The 16,645-nt window shown below is 41.2% G+C and overlaps 1 protein-coding gene across 6 annotated transcripts in view; it reads right to left on the bottom strand.

Annotated features, from left to right (window-relative positions):
- The window catches only part of CNKSR2 (connector enhancer of kinase suppressor of Ras 2), a 215,176-nt gene extending 199,304 nt beyond the window's left edge, over positions 1–15,872 (bottom strand). For 2 of the 6 annotated variants that reach the window (XM_071749663.1, XM_071749678.1), the window contains exon 1: positions 15,285–15,525. In XM_071749663.1, the coding sequence (XP_071605764.1) occupies positions 15,285–15,348 (64 nt within the window). In that variant the 5' untranslated portion in view covers positions 15,349–15,525. Of the gene's footprint in view, positions 1–15,284 lie in introns of all 6 variants that reach the window. The other 4 variants (XM_071749698.1, XM_071749682.1, XM_071749687.1 and 1 more) reach the window with 4 other exon arrangements.
- Positions 15,873–16,645: the final 773 nt, after the last annotated feature.

The following is a 16,645-nucleotide window of genomic DNA, read 5'->3' as shown; positions in this document are numbered from 1 at the left end:
TTTTGTTTATTTTTCATCAGCACAAATATGTTTTGTACCATCTCGCTTATCACTGTATCAATGATAAGGACTGAGCAAGATCAAAGCAGCCCTAGAGTTTATAGCAGGCAGGAATTTCACACCAAAGGGTTTCCCATTGCTCAAAATCCTGTAATCAGTTAATACATATAAAACAAAAAAACTTGTAGTTCTCTTCTTTCTCCTTCTGTTCACACACTGCATCTCTCCTTTCACATATGACAAGTCAAGTTATACAGGGCCTATATTTTACAGACCCTAAGACAAGAAGCACCCATCTGATTGGTTTCCAACACCAAGCCTCTCCCAAAAAACTGCATTAGGAATTACAAACACTGTCTCCCCTCTGACACTCGGTCAGCATAATGGCTAACCAGATGGTAAGTTGTGATGGCTTCTACTCCTCAGCCAGAAATGTGCACAGTTATCATTCAGTTACCAGTCCAAATAATCTACACAATAATTCACCTTTTCTATTGTGCCGTTCAGGCTTTAATGTCCTTGGGTGTACGACCCTCTGCTTAGGAATGAAGAAAGCTGTCTATTCAAGCCCCTCTGCATCCTTTCCTTTTGGGGAGGTTGGGCTGGCTGGTCCTTGTTTTTAAGACTCCTGTATTTGCAAAAAGAACCCAACTTGTTCGCTTAACAGGCTCAGCAACAGCACACTGAACAGAAACTGCATTTCTGTAATTTCAAGCTACTAATAATTATTTTTTCCTTTTTTAATAGGCTACAAAATCTGCACCAACATGACCACTTAAGAATTTTTCAAGGGACTGCTTGACAGCTGGGACAAAAGTTAATGGGGTTGTTAATCCTCAATCCACCCCACAGCTTTTGGCATGAGAAAAAGATATGACAAAAAACTGGGTATGCATGATTTGCTTAGAAGGTGGCTCCATCTCAACAGCGATCCGGCTTCCCAGCTGGGTGAAGTTCCTCAGACCTCCAGGTCTCAAATCAGGACTGACAGGTGGCATGGCAGTCTTCAAATCCCACCTGTGCACACTGAGATCCATATGGAAGAAATCAAAGTGCTGCAATGAGGAGAGCACTGGAAAAATGCAGAGGGCCTCATATAATGTGAAGGGCATCAGCCAACGCTGAGTGTCTAGGAAAGTAAAGACAACCTTGCCTCTTCACTTAAAAAAGGCATCTTTCCTGCTTGACAGCTTTTTAACAGGTTGCTAGCAGAGGCACAGTGTGTGTAATGATTTCTTTATTTAAAACACATGAGCCAAGTTTTACGTATCAAACTAAATGTCCCTCAACTTAGTTTTGCCAAAAAGGTGAGGCATTTACACATGCAGAACAAGCTGTACCTCATGATACTGAGCAAGACTCAAAATGCTTTCTGTACTGATGAATAACAAACCTTTGTATTTTTCAATATATAAAATGCTTTCATGCCTTAAGTTATACAAGTCCAAGACACTTTCACTTCCTGAAAAAAACAAAATCAACAAGAAATGAATCTGTCAAAAAGCAAACGGTTTCTGTCTACCAAACAGGATATACAGAGAATAACATAATGGAGAGGTTTTAATTAGCTGGGCATATAAAGCTGTTACAAGACAAATTTCTTTCATTAAAAAAGCAGCCAGTCAGTTAGAAATGCTTCAGTGCACTTAAAGCAGAGATGACAAAAAGCATTTAACCTTCTTCCTCCCCCGTAATGAGGAGGAGCCGAAGGACTTGCAAAGTGGGTGACAAGCAGCCTCTTCACCTGCTGCTGAAATAAACTGAACAATACAGAATGCCCAGCAGCATGTGGGGAAAAAAAATCAGTGCTATAAAGAACCATTTTCTGTAATTTTGTCCAGCCACAGAATAAGGATTTCTGAAAAAATGAAATCTAGGATTTTCAAGGCCTTCCAGTATTGCATACGGAAGTTTTGTGTTAGCCAAAAACATGCCTCTAGCTGAGTGGTACCACTGCTGTTTTGAACAATGGATACTTTATTTCAACACCAGATACTACAGGTTTGAGCTACTTGGTAAGCATCCCTGTGTGACTAAATACTGGGAATTTTCTTCACTGTATGTTTGATTGGTTTTATTTTGTTTTATTAATCATAGTGAAAGATTTGCTCATTAGCAAAGGCAGTTTCTCTTTTTCTCTTTCCCAGGGTTACATCTCATACCACATGGCTCCTGAGTCAAGCACTTAGTTTATACATGCAATTGGAAAAAAAAAAGGGACAAATACAACTTTGGAAAATGAAAAAAGAAACTAATGTAAAAAAAAAAAAATAAAAAAAAAAGAGAGAGAGAGAGAGAGAATATGTGTGTATGCATAGTATGCCTGTTTTCTTCTCTCCGCTTAAATTAGTCTCACATGTGATTTCCACATCACACATTTGTATCCCAACATATCCCACTTTCCCCTTTGCTTCAGACTAGAGATGCACCCTGTAGAAGGGCTGCTCCAGCTCCTCATCCTACAGGAACCAGGGCATACACATCAGAAACATTGATGAAAAACCCACTCTACATATTATTAGCAGAGGAATTATTCTTCCCAGGCTCATGGAGAGACTCATTCACTTAAAGACAGAAATTAGATGCCTGAATTTAAGACCACAGTCATCAAAAGCCACTCTTAATCTTTCAGGGCATGATTGCAGAGTTTTGTCTGATCAAATTAGGATGGAGATAGACTCATCCTTGTCTCCAAATCCTATTGTCACCCTGGGCATCCCAGCATAGACACATATGAATGCACACACACCAGTCAGGACGCTTAAGGTGGCACAGGGACTTACACTCCAAGCCCTGTTGCCATGAGTGTTAAAAGATTCTGCATAAACTGAAGAACAAAATACAGACAGTCCCCACAGCAAAGCTGTTTATCCAAGATTCCCCCTGGCAGCTAAATGGGGATTCACTGGACAGCAGTTTCTTATTTGTAACATGGTTTTGGGAACAGAGATTACAAGATATTGTATGAATGTCAGATGGTTCCCTTTCAGTTCAAAACAAGTCATTGTTCTGGGATGGGAAACTGTGGTTTCTCAAAATACAAACACCCCTTTTTCCTTGTTTCATTAAATTGGCAAAAGAAAATTTAATTCAAATTAGGAAAACATATTCAAGTGGATCCACTGGAGAAAAGTATTTGATATTTATGTGCTGCGGCTACTTTCCACTCATTACAAGGGCTAATGTTTTCCAAGACACATCTTTTAAACCTTACTAAGCTTATTATTTACTATCTCTTGACAAGCATGACTTCATCTCAAGAGCTGGCACACAGCCCATTGTGAGAATCTAATCTGCAATAACATATCCTAATTAAATATGCATATTTAATGCTAAAAACAAAAGCTAAAATTCAAAATAAAACCCCAAAACATTTATCTGACTAAACAAAGCATCTGGATTAGAGTGCACATTGCAAACTCAAATAAAGTCACATATGCCACTGCAAAAAGTCATTAAAAGCAGGGAGTAAAAACAGGTTAAAAAAAACCCCAAACAAATGCAGCCAGATGACTCTTTGTAGTTGACCTTATCCAACCTCTCTGAACTCCTAGCTACTTTACTTCCCATCTGTCATATGATAATAAGTTTAAAGGGAAATAAATTTAATAACTCATCAAAAGTTCATTCAAGTCAATTGCTCTTAAGGTGCTTGATTACACACCAGAAGGATGCGTTCTTCTAGAGAAGTTACGCAGATCTATTTTCCTCAACACTGATGGCTGATTTTTACCACTAAACCATTTACAATTTACCATTTAGTGCTGTTCCAAAGTGACACAAAAATCCTACATTAGTGAGGAGTAAACAAAAACAAATGACCTCTTGAGATTTAAATACCTAATCATGTCACTGAAGAGCTATTTGTAACTGGTTGCTCATTTTTAAATTACTGTAAACTGGAATACATTTTCTTTCTAGGGAGTACACTCATAACATTTGACATTACTGAGATGCTTTGAAACAAAAAACTTAGAGCTAAAACTTTGTGAACTGCCACAACACTTTCAATGATTCTATCAAAAGAAATGAGATAGGTTTGTAATTCTAGAAACAATTTTATCAACAATTGAAACTAAAGCCTGATAAACATCAATCTTTTCCTTCAGAGATCTCATTTTAATTCTTTCTTGAGGTGAATTTTGATTTGGTAAGATTTATCAAAACATTACTCTCCAGAAACCTCCTTCCAGTACTTGAGATCATTAAATGAAAGGGTACAGGGTTAAGATTTACAGTTTAATTCTTCAGATAAATACAAGTTATTTCCCTTGTAGGAGGAAAACTATATACTGACAACTATACTGAACATTTACAAAGTGAGGCAATCTAATGAAATGACAAGACAACATTACAGTTTATAGATGTTATTTAATTTTGCCTGTTAGTCCAATTAACTTCATACACATGCAACTGAAGAATTACAAGCACTTTCATTTTTCCTTCATATCTAAAATGTCATAATTGACACCACCGCCTGCGATATTTTGTCAACTGATAAACAAATGTCACCTAAAGTAAGATCCTTTTAATTTTTGTTCTTTTTTATCAAGGGAATGGACAGCAAAGTCTTTATCCTGCTTTACTTTCTTTACAATAAGAAGACGAATTCTGGGTTATTTTTTTTGGTTTTTTGAAAGGATGTGTTACATTGCAAAGTTATCAAAGTTTTATGTTCAGTTATTCTGTCAAATCCCATAGATAGGATTTGGGACATATTTGCTGAGACGAAAAAACATTCAGGACACACTATCCTACAAACTCAAGCCCTGACATTGAGGTTCCCAAGCAGCCACATACATCACCCCATTGCACCCTGAGTTGGAAAGCACCTTCTGAAGAAGAGGAATAAAACCCCATGATCTGATAACACCACCAGGGGCAGTCACTAATTGCCCAGTCTGTTCGGCTTTACTCATTCATATCTCATTAGCACTAGTTACTTCCAGCTCATAATTGAATAGCTCAGTGTGGCTTGTAGAGAGCTGAGGACCCATGGATACAATGGGAGAGAGAAAATAGACGATGTCCAAGGAAGTAACAGAAAAGGATTTTATCGACCAAGACAGAACAAACAAAGAATCAGTAAGCTTCTCGTAAACTAACATTGTAAACTTTTACTAACTGAAGTTACCTTTAGCCTTCTTCAAGAAATTTAATATTTTTTTTCATCTAGCAAATACCACATAGGACATGGGGTATATTTTCCTAGAAGAGTGATTTTTTGTACCATGTGTTTTGCTTTTCCAAGACCTTGGTTTGGCAAGCTGGTAAAAAAAAACATTTTAAAATATTGAATTTCTATCAGAGATGGCTAGCACTCCTTTATTGGCTTTGCCAAAACTCTTCAGCTGTCTTAATGAAAACAAGGTAGTTATCAGGAACACCAAATCCTCTATTTAGAAGAAAAAATTTAAAAAACAAACAAACAAAAATAAAACAAACAAACAAACAAAAAAAAAACCAAAAAAACCCAAAACGCACCAAACAAGGAAACATGTTAATCTTAGGACCACAGAAGTTTCATGTTTGCATATGCACCATTTTACTTTCTATAGCTGCTAACAGTAGCTTCATCATAATTCATGGAAACATACAAATGCTATGCCAGTAATGTCATTTGCTAAAGCAGACATTTACAACCCTTCAAAGGCTACAAAATATCCAGTTCTTTTTATAAATTCGTTTATTTGCTCTCAGGGAGTCCTGCTGTATACATAACTTTCTAATTTTTCTAATTATAAACTCTCTTTCTTCCTTCAAATGGTCAAGTTGACATTTCTATGGAAATTTCTTCTGTGCAATGATTACACTTCCAGGATGAACATTGCTCAAATCCACACGCAGAGCATGACAAATGATTCACACTATGCTGTGCTCTTGGACTCAGTTATCAGGGCTCCAGAAATAGGCTTTTAACCACAGATTGCATTAAGCAGCTAAGATCCATATGGTTTAAAACAGACTATGAAATGACAGCTAAAGTAATGAAAACTACATCTTATTTTGAAGTCCAGCAGCCATCAGTGAAATTACTGATCACAGGTATTTTCAAGAGTACTTGTGGGGCACAACACTCAGGAGGAAGGGAGGAAGGGAGGAAGGGAGGAAGGGAGGAAGGGAGGAAGGGAGGAAGGGAGGGAGGGAGGAAGGAAGGAAGGAAGGAAGGAAGGAAGGAAGGAAGGAAGGAAGGAAGGAAGGAAGGAAGGAAGGAAGGAAGGAAGGAAGGAAGGAAGGAAGGAAGGAAGGAAGGAAGGAAGGAAGGAAGGAAGGAAGGAAGGAAGGAAGGAAGGAAGGAAGGAAGGAAGGAAGGAAGGAAGGAAGGAAGGAAGGAAGGAAGGAAGGAAGGAAGGAAGGAAGGAAGGAAGGAAGGAAGGAAGGAAGGAAGGAAGGAAGGAAGGAAGGAAGGAAGGAAGGAAGGAAGGAAGGAAGGAAGGAAGGAAGGAAGGAAGGAAGGAAGGAAGGAAGGAAGGAAGGAATATCACAGTCATGGATATAAATAAGGCGAGTCTAGTTACAAAGATTTTAATTATTAACATGGAATTTAATTGGGGCATAGAATTAACTTTCCCACTACTATGGAGAATGCCAATTAAACTTCAGCAACCACACCTGGCCAAGACTTCAGGTTCTCATCTCACTGAAAACACAAACATCTCTTGTCATTTCCATGAACGGTTTTGGTGTTGACTCTGAGAGAAGAATGCCACCCAGTGAATTACTAAGACAACACTGGCATGTCCCACCTATATTTACTTGGCCTCATTATGCAGATGAAGGTTTCTTCACCTTCTTACTGACATGAAGATTATCAGGAGAGAGGGAAAGAGAAAAGGAAGGCAGGCCAGGGAAGAAAAATCTATTTTAAAATAGGTCATTCATAGCTGTAGCTATTGGCAACTGGTAGATGTGGCCAAACTAAAAATAAATTCAACACTTAAACAAAAATCAGTAATATTATAAATTTTTACACAGTCAACAATCATCCTCTGTAGGAGGCAAGAGCCCTTTAGAGATGATCTAACCAGCTGCTCTGCAGTATCCTTCCAAGAGGAACAAGGAGGAGGTCTGAAGGTCCCAGCATCACCTACTCATGCACATCTTTAGCTCTCACCCCAACACTTCTCCAGACCATATTGTCCAGCTTGCACAGGAAGAATTCATTCCAGCAGTGGTACTAGACCACGTGGCACAGTCATAGCTCCATGAGCAGTATCAGAAGTTACATGAAAATGGTTTATCTGCTTGAGTAGCTCAGATGGACATTCACTGAGTTCTCACACTGGACCAGTAAAATCCTAGCAGAGGATTCTCCAGCATTCACAATCAAAAATTCCAGATTACCATGCAAAGACCCCATTCCACTTAAATCAGTGGATGTTTGATGCTACTGAGAGTTGTAAACCATTTTTAAAAAAAGCTACTTGAACCTTTCATTTAAAGCTCAATTAATTCTCATCAACTTTTGCCCTCTTCTTCACACATCAAAAAAGGTATAATCTAAAAGCACTGCAATTTGCATCCCACTATATTAAAATAATACACTTCAGTTGAATATAGTTTAATTATGGCTTACTTTGGTACACTCATATATTAATTAACAGTTTACTTGAAAATTCCCACCATATGTTACTGTAGCAGATGTTAATCATGTAAGGCCAAACACTTTGAAATTACTGTTCTAGGCACTTTATCTGAGGTACCAAGTGCTCTAAATTTCTACTTTAAGGATAAACTGGAAATGGTAAGCACCATAAAAGATCTCACTCACAGCTATTTTCTCAAACATATTAGTTGGCAGATAAGCAGAACAAAAAGGACTAGATTTTCAAGGCTCCAGTGCTTTAAAATTACTTGATATACTGAATTCCCTCTTCATAAGAGAAATGCCTGCACTGGATACCTCAAGGAAAAATATTCCAGACATCTGCTAACTCCCATAATATGGTGAAGGCAAAACCTGTGTATGAGTGGATGGTTGTGTAGCATTCCTGATCTTGGGTGCACTAGACCAATGGACCTGTGTCTTCCAGCCCTTCATTCTCCAACTGCAAGAAAGGAGCATTAAAAGGAACAGCAGATGTTTGCTCTGAGACATTCAGCTATTACGAATTTAAGAGCAAATGTCCTGCTAAATCCAAGTGTCTCTAAAGAAGAAATTAAACTCTCTGCACACTGGTGCAAGTAGGTTCATGTGGAAAAAATAAAATGCTTTTGTCTGCATTTTTACTATAGTATGGGCATAATATTGGGCCCCTGAAATGTTTCTTCTTGAAAAAAGAATTCACCTCCCTCTCCCTACTTCATCTTTTCAGAAAAAAAAAAAAAAAAAAGTGGATTTGTTAGAAAAGCTGGAAGAGATGAATGAAGAAAATGGGACATTTTACAGTTTCATGACACAATCCTTCCAGATTTGGGTTTGTTTGGGTTTTTTTCTTTTGGTTTTTTTTTCTTTCTTTTTTTTTTTTGGGGGGGGGGGGGGGGGTTTTTGTTTTTTTGTTTGTTTGTTTTTTTATTTTGTTTTGTTTGTTTTTGTTTTTGTTTTTGTTTTGTAAGGTATTTGGGAGCTTCTATCCTACAGCATTTGTCTTGAAAACTATTCAGATTCTAAACTGAAGGTTTAAAGGTTGCATTAAGTAAATCATTTAAGCAGTAAGTGTGACAGTTTTGAGGTTTTTTTGATCTAGAAATAGAGAGCATAGATTTCACTGCTAAAGGTAAATGCTTGCTAAAGGTGATCATTAATGTATTTATCCTGTGAATAAATGAGGAAATGGTAACTTCTTGGAAAAAAACCCAAAAACCACAGCATCTACACAGCAAGGAAGCCTGAAGAATGACCTTTCTCTTTCTCCTGGTTGCATACCTTTGATTGCAAGCTTATATATAAAGAATTTTCTCAGAAAACAGCTTTTCTGTATTCCTCTGGAAATCAGTAACAGATATTATGACTGAGCACTGAGAAACAGAGTACAGTCAAATACTGCAATAACTTTACTGACATTAAATGGTTACACATACTTCAGAGGATCAGTCAGCAAGGCTGGATCATTTGCCAGTTTGGGTTTTAGAAGACAACACTGCCTGTTTTACCCAAAGTGCACCAAAGTGCTAAAAGACAACTACTAGCAAATATTCTGTAAATACATCTGTGTATATATATTTCAAAACTCTCATGTGAAAAGTGATCTGGTTTCTATCACTGCCTTGCAAAATTCTTGACACCTATTGACCAGAAAAGGCATTTGTAAGTTGTTATGTTTAATACTGCAGCATGCAAGGAAATCAGAATAAGATTAGAATATAAGGCTTAGCTGAACTGTTGCAAAAAAACCCAAAACACTTGAGAAAACATATTGTGAGGCCATATTTAAACTAACAGATGTTTCAGAAACAGAACAATATGTTCAAACAAAATAAAGGTGTAAACAGGCAGAGCTTCACAACCAGCACATTAATTTCGGTAGTGAGTGAGACCACCTCAACTAGAAGAGCTCCCTCCTGACAAGATCATTAATTTAGAAATGAATTCTCAGGTTATGTTTAAAATTTGGCTGCATGAATTATTTCCAGAGTGTCTGCTTATGTAACATTGCCTTTGCTATGGCAACACCCAGGCTGTTGGGCTTTGTCACATCCCTCTCTCAATTGCAGTTTCATTTTCTGCTGATAAATAATGGCAGGAGACGTTTTCTAATCACAAACCAAGAGGCTTTAAAACACATCACTGTGACCAGTGGGGTGGCCATTGATACTGCTAGAACTCCTACTGTCAGAAGGGCAAGGAAAAAGTGAGACGTTCACAGGAAAAATAAACAAACTAAAGAGAGAGATCTTCCAGCACAGCTTCCACTACAGCTTTAACACCAGAGTCCTTAAAACTCAAGTTTGGTATAGAGCAGCTTGACTCAAGACTATCAGCCTTTGTACAAACCACCGTCTCCAAAAAGACCACCAACTGGTCTTACTAAAATCCTTATTGCTTTGTTACAAACGGGGTAACTACCTATAAATTAAAAAGTTCAGGAGTTCACTGTGATTGTGCTCCAACTATGGCATTATTTCAAATTTTTTTACAGCTTTTCTTGCTCGGCAATACAGTGGAAGTCATAACATATCATCACCTCAAAGCTAATGGAATACTACACGTAACCTCCGATGCTGCAAAATTTCAGTTTGCTTTTCTTGGGAGAAAGATTTAATGGTGACAAATTGTAGAACACCTGATCTACTCCACATATGGCACTTAGCAAAGACTATACAAATTGATGACTATTCTACAGCTCAGTCATCTACACAAACTTTGCAAGAAATTCAAGTTTCTGAATCCAGGTGTACTCTTAAACACCCAACTTCTGTCTACCTGAGACAACCCAGCCTTTTTTATTTATTTCTAATAGTCACATTTTTAAGGGCCCTACCAAAAGCAATATGAAGGGAAGTAGCATAAGGAACCACCTTCAACTCACTAAACCATTCAAAAAAATGATGACAGACAAAATTAAAAGCCAAAATTAAGGCCCATATATATGGGCAAGCACACCACCTTTCTACTGTAGCACCCTAGTCCAGCCTACACTCCAGAAAAAGCTCTCTCCTTTAGAGACTTCTATACCATAACTCAGTCTTCTGCAGAGAAAGCCAAAGCAAAAAATTAGGTAGATCTGATAGTGACCCTGAGTACAGCAGTCATTCTTACTGGATTTAAGACCTAAATTATTTTTCTAGATCCCAGTGCTGTGAGAAGATTTGTGCCTTCACTGATGAGCTTCTCTGTTGCTACCTAATGGTTCAGGAACTGCGCAGAATCCAGATGTTGTCACAGAAGTCTATGGGACATTCAGGAACAGAAGTAAAAGGATCCCCATGGCAACATATTTTAAAAATCACTATTAAATATTTGAATATTTTTTTTCAGAGCATCCCCCAGAACTCTTGCATTTTCTTGATGAGTAACACATAATTCCAGTTACACCACGTGGAGCACAGCTGTCAGCAGCCCATGACAACTCCATGCAAACACACACACTACTGAAAATGGACATTAGCTTCTGCATGTGAAGAGCAGACAGAAACTCTGTTCATTAAATACATGTAATATTTAACCACCCAAATGGGGAATTTTCACACTCCACTTTCACTTTGCTAGCACATTCGTGCTTCTCCTCTTCTTCCCCCAATTCCTTCTAAATATTTGTGTCTTCTAAACTGTGCTAGAGTAGACTTTATAGAGGTAAAAAGCCCCCATTCCTTAGCATTAGAAGCCTTTAGACCAACTCCATGTCAGCTGCTTCAGTTGACTACCATTACAACAGTTTAACCTGCATAATACAAGCTCTATAAGCTCGTATTCAGCAAATAAAAAAATAAATATGTAAGTTCTATTAGATAAAGTAATATCAATTTTTCTAGGTGGATTGCCTGTCTGAACAGTTTCTGCCATTGACCAAATGGTACTGAATTATAACTAGTGTATAGTTAAAAGCAGTTAAGTCCTTACCAAACTACAGCCATTACAAATAATTTCAGACAAAAGAAGTTAAACTACAGGACTCAGTTAAAAATACCCTGATGTTTGGGAAGTAATTGCTTGTCTTTAAGTTGTCTCAGTGCCTCAGAAATTTGAAATACATCTGATAGGTTCCTTTCCTGAGTCAGTGAAAGCCATGACATTCGATGGCACTTGTCTATGCAATGGCAACATCTTGCAACGTAGCAGTGGAATCCACACATGTCCTCCAAAGGGGAGGCAGAGGAGGTGATTGACACCGTTTCAGCTCACTGAACCATGCAAGGCCTTTAAAATTACTCCTAAATATATCAGAAGCAAAATAATACACACTTTGAACCAATTTAAATATTCATTTTATCCTCCACGTAGAATATGCCATCCTGTGGGAGAGATGAGCTAATCCATCTGCTTTTTTCCAGTTCTATGACAGTGAATCTTCTGTTGGTGGGTTCATTTTAAACCATACAAAAACTCATACACTGACACAGGCCCCACTTGTTTTGTCCTTTCCATTTACAAAGTTGTAGGTAGTACTTTGGTCTACAGTTTCTTCTGTACACATTTTCATAGGTCAATCTTTAGGTAGTCACTTACTTGCATGAACAATTCCAGCTACAACTTTCTTTTTCAGCAGCATTAGAATCCACAGGCTATTAAAGGAGCCATAGACCAACCATGCATATCAAGGAATTAAAAAATGAGAACATATTGGAGAGACTACTGTTTTCATTTAATCCATGAATACCCATCGTATTGAGTCTGCTCTGTGCTTTTATTTAACATTGTGGAACAAGATACGTTCCCTGCCATGTTTTCTCATATCTTTTAATATTAGGTCCAATGCTTTATCACTGCCCTGAACAAAATGCCACTGAAGTAATGGCTCTTTTGCCTAAATAAAGAACTCCAGACAGGGCCTTTTATTGCAAACTTTAAGGTCATACCAGCAAGACCATCACAAAAACACTGAGAGCAATAAAATCTAAAGTGTTTCATTTCCCCTTACTTTCAGGTAACTGTAAACAATGTTAAACAGTAGGGTTTTCCTTTTTCAGCAAAGCTTTTGCTTTGAACGTTGAAATCCATTTTGAAGAATACTCTTTACAAAAGAGCTGCTCTGAGCAGGCATATTACACAGCAGGGCACTTACTTCAAGAAAGAGGTTAAAAATGAGTTATACATCCCTAATTCTGCAAAATAACCCCAGTAAGTCAGCAAAATATTCTTGCATCATGAAGTTCAATTTATTTCATGCAAACCAGACTTGAGTGCCGCTAATTCAAAGACCACTAATGCACCCTTATCATGATAAAAACACCTTCATGTTATACTCATTGAACTATCTTAGAGACCTCTTAAAAGACAAATAAGCTATTTTTGAGACTTCCAGAAATGTAATTTGGCAATGTGTCTAAAGCAGCAACAGAACAATTTTTTCCACCCGGCTTTCAGTAACAATGTATGCTACACTACCAATGCTAAGTGAGGAAAACAAGATTGTTGCAGCCAAGACCACTTGTCCTTATCCACTACCATCCTTCCTTCAAACTTGGCCAGGGGCGACAAAACACAATCCATGAGACAGGAGCAGACCCGTTCACAGATGGTGGTCAGACTCATTTCCAGGCTTAACTTCTGAAACTGTGTCTATCTAGGTGTTTTCCTCAAACAGTGCTAGTCAAAGGCAGGTGCTTTATCTCTTTGTACCTCACTCTAAACGAAGGTTCATCTGTAATTCAGAGGACAAAATGAAGAAATGAAAGCTTGAAACAACATATATGTGTTTGCTCAGTAAAAATGAAAGTACTCCAGAGAAGCAATGGAGTATTAGCACCAAAATAAACAGATTTAACTCTAAAAAGCAAGATTCACCAAGAAAAAAGGAGGCACAATCACAGTAACTGCTTTTTTTTAAAAAAAAAAAAAAAAAAAAAAAATTGAAAATTCACACAATTATTTTCAAAAACAGATTTGCAGCTGTGTGATGTTGGTGCCATCACAGGTTTTTAACCACAAACCTTTAAAGAGCCTCACAATTGTTAAGCTTATAATTTAGTTTAGCCTGGTATTCTACACAACTGATTCTGTATTGATGCAATATAAGTGCACACTGCAATGTACTTCACTTAGCATTAATGAAGTGCTTGATGTATTACACGTTTGAAGTGTTTTAAAAATGCGGTATCTGCAAGTTTATTATTTTTTCTGCAATCCCAAAATATGGGGGAGTTATGTCAGATATTGATTTGAAAAAAAACTCCTACGTATCTTTTTTTAAGAAGTAAAATTGATGGAAGCTAAATAGCTGTAATAAAATGTTCTAAAGTAGAAAAGGCTTCGCTTTTACTTCTGATCATCTGTCGCCCCTCCAAGTTTTTTTATTAGTATTTACAAATTTCTTGGGATATGAGGTATCATATCCTTTTTTATTATTATTCTATGAATTGGGAATGCTTCAGTATATATAACTCTACAGCTTTAAATGACAGGATTGTATAACTGAAAACATATGCCATATGCCTGAAATTTTAAGGATGATGAAACTGTCACATTAGTAGCATGCAGCATGTTACAAAGAACTCCCACAATGTAGCAGTTGTTCAAAAGTTGTACCCATCCGGTCATTCTATCTTTATAAAAAGATATATAATACTAGATGGTGAATTATTCAAAACACAGCTGCAGCCTAACTTAAAGGTAATAACAAGAAATAAATAAATAAATAAACCCACCAAGAAAAACACCACCACCACCAAAAAAAAAAAAAAAAAAAAAAAAAAAAAAAAAAAAAAAAATCAAATACCGTCCCAAAAAGACCCATTTAAATTACACCGTTAAAGCCATGTCTGAGAAAGCAGAGTAACTGAAAAGCATCTCCAGAAAGTCCAAATTTTATTCTCATTAGACTTTATTTTGGGGGACGACAGGTGAGGCAGCGGACGAAGCGGAGCAGCAGCACAAACACTCGGCAGCCCAGCGGACTGTTCCAGGCTACTGTAAATCATGGACCTTTAAAGCTGTCGCCCCTGGGGAGGGGGATCGCGACCCCCCTACACGTGTAAATGCCCTCACCCCGCCCGGAGGAGCGGGCTGGGCTCCCGACGAGGCGGATTCACGGCACCGGGAACGAGGGGGGGAGGAGGGGTGGCTCCCGAGGGGGCGGACAGACCCACCAACCTCGCCGCCTACGGAAGCCCCCACTGCCCCGCCTCCCCTATCCCCTGCGGTTCAACCGAGCCCCCCGGACGGGCGAGCTCCCACCGTTTGGTTAAACTTTTAATTCTCGAGTCATTTCGTTCCACATCTGCCGGGTGCAGCTCAGCCACGCTCCTCGCATCCCCTCGCTGTTGGGGGTGGGGTAGAACGGGACACAGCCCCATCGCCACACCGCGGCCGCCACCCGGGAGCATCCCCCGGGCACAGCCTTCCCACGTCCCTTCCCCCTCCTCCCCACCTCGGCTCTATGGGCTGCCGGGGGTCGCCTGCTGCCCACCCCTCTGAGCCCGGGGGTGGTGCGGGAAGCGCGGCCCCGGGGCAGCCCGGAGCCCCAGCCCCCGCGCTGCTCCCTCGCCCCGGCAGCGGGGCCCCGACGGCCACCCCCTCCTCCCTTCCCAGCCTCCAGCCAAAACGTGGCGGGGGGGCAGCCGGCGGTGCCGGGAAGGGGAACCCCGGGGCCGGGGGATCCGCAGATCCCTCCGCACCTGCGGGGATGCAGTGGGGGTCGGAGATGATGGGAGATGGGACACCGCGCAGCCCCGGCGCCGCTCCTCACCTTTCATCCAGTCGACGACTTGGCTCGGCGACCACTTACTGACGGGCTCCATGATGAGGGCCATGGGGGGCTCGGGGGGCGTGGGGCTCGGGCGGCCGCCGCTTTCCGTGCGAGGGGCGAGGCTGCGCGGGGCGGTGGGACCACGCTGCCCGGATCCCGAGCGGCGGCGGCGGGAGGATGAGGAGGAGGAGAGAGCCGCTAAAATCCCCGCTTGCCTCCGCTCTGCTCGCTCGCTCGCCGCCTCTGTGCCTCTCTAGGGATTTCAGTTCATGTTGCCGGCTCGGCGGGGAGGGGGAGGAGGAGGAGGAGGAAGGGGGAGGAGGCGGTGGCACGCTCCGACGCCTCCCGCCCCCGCGGAGCCGCGGGCAACGGCGGCGGCTCCTGTCCCCGCCGAGAGGTCGGTCCCCGGGCGGCGGAGCGGCGAGGGGATGAGGAGGGGGGGCGGGGGAGCGCCGGTTTAGCTATGCCCGGCTGTGCCCGCCGGCTTCCGCGGCTCTCCGCGGCCGCGGCTGCCGCGCTGGTGTCTTTTTCTCCTGGCGGAAATGACGAGGCGGCTCCTGCCACCCGAAAATATCTCCAAGTGAAATGGGAAGCGACATCCGAGGGCCGCCCGGGGCGGGGGAGCGAGTGGGGGGGGGGGGGCCGGGATGACTCGCAAGGTGCCGGCGGGAGGAGGGGTGGGGGTGCGGCGGCAGCGCTGGGCACCTGCTCCCGCCTTGGCGGGGGCAGCGGAGGGAGGGGTGCTGTGGGAGAGCGGAGTCAGCGGCACCAAAGTGGGGTTTGGGTTTGTTTTTTGCTTTTGGGGGAATGTTTTGTTTGGTGGGTTCTTGGTTTTTTGGTGTTTTTTTTTTCCTTAAGCATCGCTGCGTGGGCGGGAAAGGTAATTTTTTTAATTTTTTTTTTTTTTAATTCTGAGTGAAGCCCTACTGTAAAAGGGCTGTGATGGACGGTGTTGCCGAACGCCTTGGAGGGAGCTGTGGTGGCAGGCAGCGCAGAAAGGGTGTCGGCTTACGGCTGGGGTTTGCTCTGATGGCCCGGAGAGGAGCAGCACCTTGTTTCGGTGCAGTTACGGGCAAACTGGAGTGAGGTGAACCAGCAGAATCGGGATAGGAATTAGGCAGGTACCGCGGGGGGCTCTTCTGCCCGCGCTTTCACCCAAGGTAAGGTGTGAAACAAAACCCATCATACCGGCAGCGGGCAATCAGCTGCTGGAGCTGCTCATCTCGTCGTGTCCTCTGAGGCTGCGTGGTCCTGGAGAACAGCCCGAGGGGGCAATTCCCACAGCCTCTGTGCCACAGGCTCTGTGTATCGGAGTCGCTCCCCAGCACAGAGCAATTCCTAGGAAGGCCATGGTTGCTTTT

Source organism: Heliangelus exortis, chromosome 1, assembly GCF_036169615.1.
Source record: "Heliangelus exortis chromosome 1, bHelExo1.hap1, whole genome shotgun sequence".
Lineage (NCBI taxonomy): Eukaryota > Metazoa > Chordata > Aves > Apodiformes > Trochilidae > Heliangelus > Heliangelus exortis.
The sequence above is the reverse complement of the archived record's forward strand: the minus strand, read 5'-3'. Positions and strand labels throughout refer to the sequence as shown.